We start from the raw sequence: 12362 nt of genomic DNA on the forward strand, positions 1-12362 counted from the left end.
GTATGCTGGATTGCTGCGCCATGCTTGTTTGCCTTGGATTGCTGCTGCTGTGCCCTGAAATGGTGTGCCCTGGCTGGATTGTCGTGTGATGCCGTGCGCCCTAAAACCAGAATATTCCATACGAGAATATTCTGAACAGTGGTCCGTGTTAGTAACACGGACCACTGTTCACGAACACAGCCGTGGGAACACGACCCATGGCCGTGTTCGTGAAACACGGTGAACACGGCCAGGATCCCGGCCGTGTTCGTAACACGGCTATTTTTCAACTAGTGCTCATATATTTAAACAAAAGAGCTGATATAATAACAGCATATATTGGGGACATCTATTCTAGGCATATGCCAAAATCCAATTGATAAATAATGGAGAGTTGCAATGATGGGCACTTAGCAACTCTTTGCCATGACTGGCAAGATACCTCCACTGCCTTGTCAATGCAGCCCTCAACATGGAGCTCTTCTCTCTATACCCAACCATAGCCTCACTCCCAGGCAGACCACCAACATCGCACTGCAAACCAGCCGTGCATGTGCTACTTTATATCCATGGTGCCATACATGTCTGCATAGAAAGTCTCCTACACCACTATGTTCAAATACATCGCCTGCAATATGAAATCCTATGTATTTGTAACATGAAATCCTCTATGTTGACCCAGCCCTTCTTCAACAACACAAGCTACACAACTAGATTCTCTAGGAGCTTGCAGAGCCTAGCATCTTTGCAGCACAAGATCTGGTCTTGCTTGTGAAGAAGAAAGACGGTCAATGCGTGTATTGACTACCGCACTTTGAACAAAAAGATAGTGAAGGATAAGATGCCATTGCCATGTGTGGATGATATCCTAAACAAGCTTGGTGAAGCATGAGTGTTTACCAAGATTGATCTGAGGAGTGGATATCATCAGATTGCAATGGATGATGGATCTATCTCCAAAATGGCATTCAACACAAGCTTTGGACATTTTGAGTTTACAGTTATGCTGTTTAGTTTGACGAATGCACCGGCCACATTTACTCGGTTGATGACGGAGGTATTTGGGCATTATCTTCATGAGTTTGTGGAGATTTTCTTGAACGATATTCTTCTTTTTAGCAAGAATATGGAGGAGCATAAGGTGCATTTGCGCAAGGTTCTTTTGTTACTCCGAGACAACAAACTTTATGCAAAGAAGAGCAAATGTGAATTTGCAAAGTTGGAGGTGGAATATCTAGGCCAAAGTGTGACATCTAAGGGTGTCAAGATAGATCCAAGGAAGGTGGCTGTGGTGGAAAACTAGCCTACACCGACTACAGTGGCCAAGTTGCGCAGTTTTCTTGGTATGGCTAGTTACTACCGACGTTTCCAGCATAAGTTTGCCAAGGTGGCTATTCCTTTGACATGGTTGATACGCAAGAATGTGCCATTCGAGTGGAAGCAGCCACAAGAGGAGAGTTTTGTGGTGTTGAAATGATTGTTGAGTGAGACTCCAGTGCTTCACATTGCTGATCTATCGAAACCTTATGAGGTGACATGCGATGTGAGTGGTTATGCACTGGGAGGAGTTCTCATGCAAGAGGGACAGCTTATTGCATATGAGAGTCAAACTTTGAATTCCATGGAGCAACACTATTCCACATATGAGCAAGAGTTACTCTCTATTGTTCATGCTTTGCGGACGTGGCAGCACTATCTTTATGGTGTAGTGTTTGTGGTGTTGACAGATCACAAACCACTTGTGTATCTTTTCACACAGAAGGAGTTGAACATTAGGCAAGCTCGTTAGATGGTTAAACTCATGGAGTTTGGGGAGTTTAATATTGAGCATTGTTCAGGAAAATCAAATGTGGTGGCAAATGCTTTATCTCGTATTCGTCATGTAACGACGTTACAAACACGATTTTGTCATCATTTGAGTAAGGTGGTCTATGATTTTGGGCAGTTGGTTGAGCATGCTCAAGCTCAGGATGCTGAGGTGGCCTCTTTGTGTGACCAGATGGAAGCCCCTTTCTCATTGGTGGATGGGATTCTCTACTACAATGGCCATGTATATTTGCCACGAGTGGATGCGTTAATTACTCAAGTTTTATTCCACTATCATGATCGTCCAGAGGCCGGTCATTTTGGGGGGAAGAAGACGTATAAGTTCATTAAGCGCAACTTTTATTAGAGGAATATGAAGGCTGATATCCTCAAGTATTGTAAACCATGCGAGCTTTGTCAGCAGGTTAAGGTGCCATAGGAGAAGCCAGGGGGACTTTTGCAACCTTTACCTATTCCTCAGAGCCATTGGTGTAGTATCTTTATAAACTTCATCACTTGTTTGCCACGAACACAGAGGCAAAAGGAGCAAGTATGGGTTATTGTAACGCATGTGATCATGGGATGAGATTTGAATATACTATCACTGTGGATCTGAGGGATAAATGGGGATAAAATAGCTACTAAGGGCTCTCTCATCAAGCAATTGCCCCTTTTCTAATTAGCTTAAGGGGAGAGAGATAGGGTGTGCTATATGTGGTATCGGAGCAAATGGCATGGGTTCGATTCCCATTAATTAATGGCTACTTAAAAATATAATATACCCTTGAACAAGGTATATTCCTACCCCTAAATTTGAAATCGTACGTATTGTGCATCCATGCGTATATCCTTCCTCTTGTGTGGAGTATCCATGGACAAAGGTATCTATCGTGGGACTGCGTTACGAGTGGATGACTAGTTGCCTCACATGGAATAGTTGGTCTACACAATGGAAGGATTGGTAAATTCAGTGTAGAAATGGAGGTGCTGGTTCCCCTTGGCTCAATGTAATGCATGTGATCATAAGATGAGATTTGGATATACTGTTACCGTGGATCCTTGGAACCTTGGGGGATAAATCGGAATAAAATAGCCACTAAGGGCTCTCTCATCAAGCAATTGCCCCTTTTCCAGTTGGCTTAAAGGGAAAGAGATAGAGTGCGCTATAATCATAGTGGTTTTCCAGTTGGCTTAAAGGGAGAGAGATAGGGTGCGCTACAATCATAGTGGATCGGTTGACGAAGTATGTGCGGTTGTTAGCTCTTCGGAAGACTGTCATTGCCTCAATCTTACTGTTACCGTGAATCCTTGGAACCTTGGGGGATAAATCGGAATAAAATAGCCACTAAGGGCTCTCTCATCAAGCAATTGCCCCTTTTCCAGTTGGCTTAAAGGGAGAGAGATAGGGTGCGCTACAATCATAGTGGATCAGTTGACGAAGTATGTGCGGTTGTTAGCTCTTCGGAAGACTATCATTGCCTCAGACTTGGCTACAGTTTACTTGGAGAAGGTTTTTCCTGATTTTGGTTTGCCGAAGGATATCATTAGTGATTGAGATTCAAAGTTCACCAATGGATTTTGGAAAAGCTTTGCAAAGGCTATGTAAGTGACTTTGAAACTCTCGAGTGGAGATCATCCTCAGACAGATGGGCAAACCGAACGTGTGAATCAGGTGGTGGAGGATATGCTACGTTATAGCATTGGTCAAAGGCAAGGAAATGGGATTTATATCTTCCGTTGGTGCAATTTGCTTACAACAATAGCTAACACAGTGGAACCAGTCTTTACTTTGCCATGTTTGGAAGGAATTCTCGAACAGTGGTGGAGTTGGGATTGGATTTGAGTAAGGACATTCAAAATAAGCTTGATTCCGAGGTGATTGATCTGGCCATAGAACTTGATGAGATTCTAGTGATGTGCAAACGAAATTTGCAAGCAACTCAGGATAGAGTGAAGAAGCTTGCTAATGAGCATCGCCAATTTCAGGAATATAAGGTGGGTGATCTCATCTTTGTGCGAGTGATCTTTCTGTCAAGTGAGCGGCGGACCACATTGGTGCCTTTATGGACAAAAAAGAGTGATAAAATTTCCCATCGATATGCTGGTCCATATGAAGTGCTGGAATGCATTGGTAAAGCGGCTTATCAGGTGCGGCTGCCAGCTGGGGTGAAAATTCATCCGATATTTTATGTCAGCCAATTGAAAGGTATACTATCTCGGAGTGATGGGCCCAATGCCTCCTTGATGTATGCGGCTGTGGAAGATGGACCAAAAGCTTGAGTAGGGTTCCCCAGAAAGGGTGATCACCAGTACAACTCGTCCTTGGGACAAGGACTTTGTTGGGGGGGAAGAATTGTTAGGCACCAACTTTGACCACGTGGTCAAAATTGGTCAAAGGGAGGCTCAAGGATATATTAAAGCATGTTAAAGTGAGGGACTTAACCTACCCTAAGGCTCACAATGGAGCGGCAGCGCAGTGGAGCTTTTAAGGTAGCTTGGGGGTGGTTGGGTGGTGAGGAACATTAAGAGGTGGTGTAACATAGTTTAAGGCAACTAGATCTCTGTCTTTTTTGTGCCGGATCATAACACTGGCTACTCCTGCAAATAAAGTCGGTCCATATGTCCGAGCAAATATGAAACAGAGCACTTCTAGCACTGGATCAGGTTCCTAGAAAGATGAAAGAAACAAACTCGTTAAAATAAAAGAGAAAATAGCTAACCAACCTTCACAAGTGAGTAAGCTATCTCCCTTCGGGAAATCCTTGAACTTCTTCAGCATATCATCACCGGTTGTGGAAAATGCTGTTTTCTCTTCCTCGTCATTGCCACCTATGGAACAGGTCCTCGTGAGAACCTGTCAGCTCCTGTGAACAAGTGCCGCCAGCTTTCCTCCTGTGGAAGCCAAGGAAGAAGTCTACAAACCGATCAAGCTGGTCCCTGTGCCACCCCACTCGAGCGAAACACGAGAGTAGCTTGGCCAAAGCGCTGGCGCAGGATGAGAGCCGCCAGAAAGTGGTGCAGTCTTATCAGCGGCTTCCAAGGCAAAGCCTGGAGCGAGGGAGCGCAAGGCTGCGATTGCGGAGGGAAGTCCCTGGAGAGCATGTTGAGGAGCTTTGCCTGCTAAGATCACAAATTCTGAAGTGGAACAAGGAGACCACGGTCATGGCACGTGTTTGATATCTCCACGGATGGCCCGCACTGCTCCCAGCAGCGTGAGATCTTCGGTGCAGAGGCCTCGAATCCGACCTACAAATATGGCCGAAAATCCCAGCAATGGTCAAAAGTTGGTGCAGTGTATCAGCGGATCAGGTACTCTTCTCACAACGCTCATCTCAAAACGAGCAGACCTTATTCACGCTTCTTTTTTGTGAGCATGAATATTTATCTGCTGTCTACTGTGCTGTTGAGTAGCAATCCTCTGGGAGGGAAGGCTGGCTGAGATCGCCATGGCCTTGATGCTTGCTCCAGAATAAACTCTCCATGTGGCTTTAGATCAGCGCAGTTCCAAAATATGAGTTAAATGAAAGAGAAATCAAAGCAAGAAAAGAGAAGTGAACCTTACGGACAACAAGTCAGCTCCCTTTGGAGCTTCTCCAGCATTTCATTGCCAGTAGTGGTAAATGCTGCTTTCTCTTCCTCGTCATGACCACCTATGGAACAAATCCTCATGAGAGCCTGAAGCTGCACCCTCGCCTCCTCAGTGTGGCCTGATTCAAGAACCTCAGACAAGGACCGCCACTTTTCGTCCTGTTAGTTCTTCCTTGCCCGACTATGGAATCTCACATCCTGCCCTCGTACATGAGAGTTGTTCTGGCCTACAAGCTTGAAGGAAGTATAAGCAAGCCAACGCACTGCCCACATATACAACGATTTGATGTTAAATACTAATATATCCTAATCCTCTCCAACCACTAGAAAGTTTATGAAAAATATTTTTTCAGTTTTTTTTTTAATTTAATACAATTATATGACATTGGGGATATAATTAAATTGACCATTTAGGTTCACAACACTTTTTAATTTGACATAGAGGAACCCTAGAAATTCCCAATTTTAGGGTTCTTGGGCAGGGGAAGGATGGCGTCCTTTTTTGCAGTTATGGATGAGCTTGAATATTCCATCCTGGCTGTGGGCACTGAAATCGAAGAATTGAAAGAACAACTGAAAAGCGAGAAAGATCCTGAAGAGAAAAGGCATCTGTGGGAGGAGAAGTGGCAACTGCGGAAGAAGGAGGAGCAGCTGCGGAAGAAGGAGCTTGTCCTGCTCAAATCTAATGGTAAGTACATGCTATGCGCGATCTGAGAGATTTGATGCACACTCCTAGCCTTGCCCTGCAAAAGCCCCAATCAGCTGCTTTTCATATCTGCCGCAGAAGCCCCAAATGTCGAGCTTTGTTTCGTTGCCATCTCGAATCGAAAAAGCCACTCGAGGTGCACTTCCATCCTTTTGCATTTTATCCCTTGTTTGCCCCATCCAAAGCTTGCGCCATTGATCCCATAGCTCTAAGTCTGCCACAGCTCGAAACCGAGGAGACGTTTGGAAGACATTGCTTAAAAACTCACTTTTTTTCTGCCGTTTTTTTTTCTCCGTTCTAAGCTTGTGCTTTTGTCTTGTGCAGCTCAAGAAATTCCAACTGCTGGTGAAGTATTAATCGAGGCTCTCCCCCGCGTAGACGCTTTTATCCAAAAGGCCCGGGAGTCTATCAAGCAGCTTGGAGCTGTGCCCACAGTGAAGGGGAAGCCCAGCCTACTTTTAGCGGGCTTGGGAACAAGCTTTCTGACGCAGTCTGGTGATCTGGGCAAGATGCTAGACAGTAAAGGTCCGGTGGTTTCTGTGGTGGGCACATCGGGTTCAGGGAAAACAAGGACGTTGCTGGAGCTTCTCTGTTCGAGAATTGGGCTTTACTTCGTAGCTGACATGCAGGGTAACTTTGGGTTTGAGGACTTAACATTATTGCGCAGCTTGGTTCTGGAAGGCGTGGCATATGACGTTCGAGCTGCTCTAGCTCAGTCGGTAGTACGAGCTTCAGTTTTAGCTCGGTTATTTCTACTTAAGCGTTGTCTTGAGGTGAAGTTCTCGGCACGGGAATGGTTGCTACTCCAGCTTCTGGGAAGTCAGTTTGTGCAGGTGGATATTTGCAGGGATTTAACGGGGTCTTTGCTCGTCAAGTTGGAAGCTCTAGGTGTAGTGAGAAGGCAGGAAACCTTAGAGGAAGAGATCAATGAGCAGTGGCAGCAGGTTATAGGGATGGCTACTGATGTAGTCGTTGTGTTGGATGAAGCGCAGGCGCTCTTCGAGTTGCACAAAGATCAGTTTAAGCCTTTTGGCGGAGGGACTGGGACGAGGAGTTCGTTCCATCAAGTGTATGAGGCACTTAGCCGGCCTTCCAGAGGTGTGACTGCCAAGCTGCTGCTCTCGGCTACTTGTTTGGCCGGATACAAGGAAACGGAGGTTTTCTCGCCGGCAATTGCCAAACAGCTGTTACGGGGTCCTGCTTTCTGTTCCTTCGGCAAGTTTCGAGACACGGGTGACATGTACAAGTACATGAAGAATTTTGTTGCTGTCGATGACACTGTTGATGAAGAGTTGCTCCAGAGGTTCGTAGGGAGATACAGACCACTGGCTCGGGTTCTTGAGGATTTTCTGGAAAAGCAACACTCTCTCAATGAGTCGCTTAAGAGTGTCCGATCGATGCTCGCGAAGGAGGACTCGGAAGGATCTTACGTCACGGTTTTGAAGCGCATCCAGGTCCAGCCACGGATTCACAACGTGGAGCTGATCCAATTGTGCCGGATGATACGTCTGACAAGCCAATATGTTGGAAAGTACTACTGCACCAGGAAAGAGGAAGTCGAGCTGATTCACCATGGGCTAGCTTATTTGGATGCTGTTGATGTGGATAAGGGAGAGTTCGGGCCGGAAGGAACGATCGAGGAACCACTCGTGTTGGAAGCGCTTGAGTACTATTTCCGTGAGGACAACGCCCCTCTTCACATAATGAATCGTCTCAATTCACCATCGGCAGGATTCAACCTCGAGATAGCTGCAGCAGATGCTCTTTGCAGTTTTCTTTCGGCTGGCAAGTTCAGTAATCATCCTATCTTTGAGGGCGCAACTGCTTTACCAGACATCTTCTGCCAGCAGCTGAGGTTGTGGTCGCAGACAGCCTTCGACTGGTGTGTAGTACCAAGGGAATGACGAGCTATCTCGCTGGTGGGATGGGAACAGCAAAGGTTCTCCACCCGGAATTCCTAGCAGGTCCAGATCTGGTGATCCCACTGAAGACGGAAGACAACAAGGAGCTGATCCTCTTTGCACAGTTCAGACTCCTGAACTTTCTTGACAAAAAGAAGTTCGAGCAGGGCGTGTCGACGACGAACCCTGAGTTCATATTCAGGTCTCGCAAGGCAGCGAAACTGAGGGCAGAGTTCAAGGAGGAGGTTGGTAACCGCTGGTGGAAGAATGGCATTATCAGGTTGATGGTAGTGTATCCAGCAGTCTTCAAGAAGGAGCGTATGCCTCCTGCTGTTGAGGTGATTCCTGCTGCAGGCGGTGTTGGTCCCCAGCTCAAGATCATCATTCATGCTGGCAACGCAAAACAATTGTTTTCTCAGGAGTAAGTGGTCTTCATCTGTGTACTGTGATTGTTGCTAACTTGTTTTGACAGTTTGGTAAACTTTCTGAACGTGTACAAGGGATTCAAAGTTGGAGAGCCGGAGTCCTTGGCACGTGCAGTTGATAAAGTGCTGGCATTGGACTTGCATCGCTCGTTCAAGGACAGGCCTAGGAGGAAAAGAGATTTCGATGTAGCCTTTACTGAACTGGAAGACTACTGGGGTGATGAGGACGGAATGGAGTTGGATGTATAAATTGATAACTATAAACAGGTAAACCGGTCAGTTGTTTTGTCAAGCTTCCCCCCACCTAGGTACACATGCCCAAATCCTAGAAATAGTTTGAAGTTGTGTTTTGATCGATGTGGTTGCTAAAAGAAATATACATTTCCTTCCTATAAACCCTAGAAGTTTGGATAGTGTTAAAAGAGTTAAAGTTGTGTTTTTGTTTTGAAGATGCATGGATATTTTTTGGGAGTTGTGGGATGAGAATTTGTGCTAAATGACAGTAAAGATTTGGAGGAAATCAATGGGAGAGCTGGTTATATGAAATTGGTCAGGGAGGCCTTGTTGCTAGTGGCCAACCATGAATTTTAATCAAAGCTTATTAAAAACTGAGTGCAATTTCATTAACACTTAAAATCTCTTTATCCAGGATGCTTTGAACAGGATTATGGTGAACCGGACAATTGTCATTGTAACCCATAAATTATTTACCATCATTTACCATCAAGAACACAAATTATTGTTCAGCTAACTATTCAGTAAAATCACTTGAAAAACATTCTAAAATGCTTTTAAACACTATTAGTCAAATAAGGCCTAACCTGACCCTTCCCTAAAGTAATTTTTGTTTGTTTCTTTTGTAACTCATTAGATTCTCACCTAGGTGCAATACAATGGAATCTGCACAGCATAGCACCTTTGTAATGCATGTGATCATGTATTTTATTTGAATGCCCCGCCAAGAGCTGCGATCCAGGGCCGGGAGCCAAAAGTTTTACACTGCCAATACTTTGGGCCAGCGAGTGCGACTTCCCACGTACAAGCCTGGCCCCTGCTGTGTTTTTGTTTCTTCTGCCATGCAGGCTTCAACATGGCAAAAGATAACAAGATTTAACAAGAGGCGTCTAGCCTCGCAAAAGAAAGAACCACACACAAAAGGTCCACTGTATCCTGGTCTATTTGTGGTAAGCTTGAGCTCAATCCCTGGATCTCATCGATACTTGCACCTCTTTGCTGCCAGAAGAATCTACACTCGCATTCTAACCTCCTCCCGGGCAATACACAACAGGCTGATTGCAATGTACACAAAACTGGGGGGCCTGGACGACGCGACAAAGACTTTCGAGGAATTGCAACGCAAGAATCTATTTCCTTCGTGCTAATTCTCTCTCCTTATGCACACGCTGGACAACTCAATCGCACTAAATCCCTCTTTGATACCATGCCTGCGTGGAATCTTCTCAGGCATGTAACTTTCTACAAAGCTAAAAGCTTGATCAAAATGCCCGTTTTGGGCATACGTAAGGACCATCACATTACAAGCAATAAGATTTCTGTACGGCATTCTTTTAAACAAATTCTTCGTTTTTTGATAAAATTGTGTTTAGCATAAGAAGAAAGCCCAGAAACCCACAAATTAAAAGAATGCTGTTCCTCCAGCATAATTTCAGCTTCTTCAAAATACCCAGTTTGGGTCTATGCAGAAAGTATAGTTGTCCACGAGATAAAGACTCCCAAAGGCATTTGTAGAAAGGTCTCGGTGGCAAAATCAATTTCCCGGTCAGTGCGTACAGTGCTAACATAACGTTGCAAGAAATAATATTTTTATCCGGCATATTTGCAAACACAGCCCTTGCATACTCTAGATGCCCAGAACGGGTATATGCAGTTAGCATCGCATTCCATGCAACTGGGATTTGGTTATGTGGACCTCCTTTCTCGCAGCATTGGCACAATACGGTCATGTGGAAGATGCCAAGCGTGTGTTTGATTTGTTGTTTATGACCAAATGGGCCAAAGGGATCTCATTGCAATGGCTGTGATGCTCTCGGCATATGCTCAAAATGGACAAATTGTCGAAGTGAAGAGATTCTATGAGAGCTTCCCAGAATGGAACATGGTATCGACTAACACGATGCTTTCGGCATAGGCCCAGCATGGCTATCTAGATCAAGCACTCGTCATCTTCGACAATATGCCCCAGAGAGACGAAGCAACTTGGAATGCTATACTCAAAACGGACATCTTTCAGATGCCAAGAGAATCTTTCACTCCATGCCCAGCCGCAATATCATCTCGTGGAATACCATTCTAGCTGGTTTTGTGGAAAGTGGACAACCAGCAGTGGTGAAGAAGGTTTTCAATGAGATGCAATCAACAATCCTTCCGGATGAGGCTTGCTTTGTCATGGTCCTCATTGCCAGCAGCCAAGATGGTTCGCCAGGGGATCCAGAACTTTAGAAGCATGGTTATCGACTATGGAATCCAACCTTTGAAGCAGCATTATTGCTGCATGGTTGATACTTTCAAGAGCTCGGCATTTGGATGTGGCAATGAAGCTAATTGAGAGCATCCTTTCGTTGCTGATGGAGTGGATTGGATGTGCTTTCTTTCAGCTTGCGGGTGTCAAGCTCATGGTCATGCTGGCTTGAGTGTGGCAAGGCATACAATTGAGAAAGACGAGAAGAAAGCAGCGTTTTATGTGTCAGTGGCAAACATCTACTCAGAGCTTTGATGTTAATGAAGGATCGCGAGAGAGAAATCTACTGCTGAGAACCACTTTGTTTGTTGTGGAGCAGGGCTTGAAGCTGGAGCAGGAGATGCTGGATCACCCACTGCTTCAAAAGGCGGAAGAGATTGGCGTTATGATTGTCAACGACTCCTTTAGAAAAGAATGCGTCCCTGTTGTGGTTTACAATCTCAACGATGCAACCGCAAAGGTGACAGCCGGAGTTTGAAGAGTAGTTCGTGAACGCAAAAAAAAAAATGGAGATTATGTCGATACTCAGTGGCAATGGAATACTTGTTAGTGCGTGGTTAGGAATTTAGAATGGTCGTGGCAAACGGCATGGTACCATGGGCCACGCTGGATACCTCCACCCTTGAAAACCAAGACTCGAAAAATCATTGTATTTCAATTGTGATTTTGTGCCTGCTTGTTTGAAGCTAATTACAAAGAAAATCCTACAAAGCCTACTGGGACGCATAAATCAAAATCACTCTCGGATTCATATCGAGGATTTCTTCTGCATAATAGTCCCTCAACATGTTGATGAAATAGCCATTGTAATCTAGAGCCGTCCAAAAGTCAGAGCTGGTGCTGGGCCTGGGATTTCAAGTAGCATCTGTGTAAGCGGCAGACGTTCTCGTGAAATGACGATCTCAGCTCTAGAACCTGTAAAATGGTTGGGATAATGAGAATATAACTCAAAAGAGATAAAACGAAACTCCCTACCCTTGAATATAGTTTGTGGATGCCATCCTCCCAGCTCCTAATGTTCTTGAGCAAGGAGCAAAAGTTGAGCAAGCACTGCATTATGTTGTTCATGCATGACTTCACTCCTGTGTGTTCCAAAGAAACACACACAAAGACAGCAGAAGGCATAAAAGTCTTGCTTTACTTCGGTGCTTACTGATGGACTGCATTGATCAAGTACTTGTGGTGAACTACCTCCAAGTCCTGCATGTCCTTGATATTCATAATACGTCTGCAAGGAGAAAAAACTTGCAGCACGTTATTCTATTTATCTCGTGTTTGATAGCACGAAGAAAATCGCCCCAGAAGCTGCGAATGTACGTGACATTGAAAAACTGTGACAAAATGCCCGATTTGAAGAAAAACAAAGCCTCAATGAATTAGTGAAGAAAGTTGTTAGAAAGCACCTAAAAAGTTGAAGAGCTCGGAGTTTATCTGTCTGCTGCCCCGAAGAACTCAAAGAACTCAATTGACGCATGACT

At 44.9% G+C, this 12362-nt stretch overlaps 1 protein-coding gene across 2 annotated transcripts; it reads left to right on the plus strand.

Annotated features, from left to right (window-relative positions):
* The first annotated feature begins 5803 nt into the window (after positions 1–5803).
* On the plus strand, positions 5804–8801 carry LOC112348771. 2 transcript variants are annotated; one of them, XR_002993169.1, is made up of 3 exons: positions 5804–6061; positions 6404–8401; positions 8453–8801. XR_002993169.1 is itself a non-coding variant. In XM_024681970.1 (2 exons), the coding sequence occupies exons 1-2, from the start codon at positions 5863–5865 to the stop codon at positions 7981–7983; spliced, it is 1779 nt and encodes a 592-aa protein (XP_024537738.1). In that variant the 5' UTR covers positions 5804–5862; the 3' UTR covers positions 7984–8405. The 2 variants fall into 2 exon arrangements, 1 of the variants encoding a protein (XP_024537738.1); XM_024681970.1 differs by lacking the exon at positions 8453–8801 and having other exon boundaries at positions 6404–8405.
* The last annotated feature ends 3561 nt before the right edge of the window (positions 8802–12362 follow it).

Source organism: Selaginella moellendorffii, unplaced genomic scaffold (assembly GCF_000143415.4).
Source record: "Selaginella moellendorffii unplaced genomic scaffold, v1.0 SELMOscaffold_32, whole genome shotgun sequence".
Taxonomy (NCBI): domain Eukaryota; kingdom Viridiplantae; phylum Streptophyta; class Lycopodiopsida; order Selaginellales; family Selaginellaceae; genus Selaginella; species Selaginella moellendorffii.

What these genes read in the sequence shown, in the direction of transcription:
- LOC112348771 (XM_024681970.1), top strand. Translation starts at nt 5,863, where the DNA reads ATGGCGTCCTTTTTTGCAGTTATGGATGAGCTTGAATATTCCATCCTG. An exon ending in TGTCCTGCTCAAATCTAATG is followed by an intron (nt 6,062 to 6,403) that starts GTAAGTACATGC and finishes TGTCTTGTGCAG; the next exon opens with CTCAAGAAATTCCAACTGCT.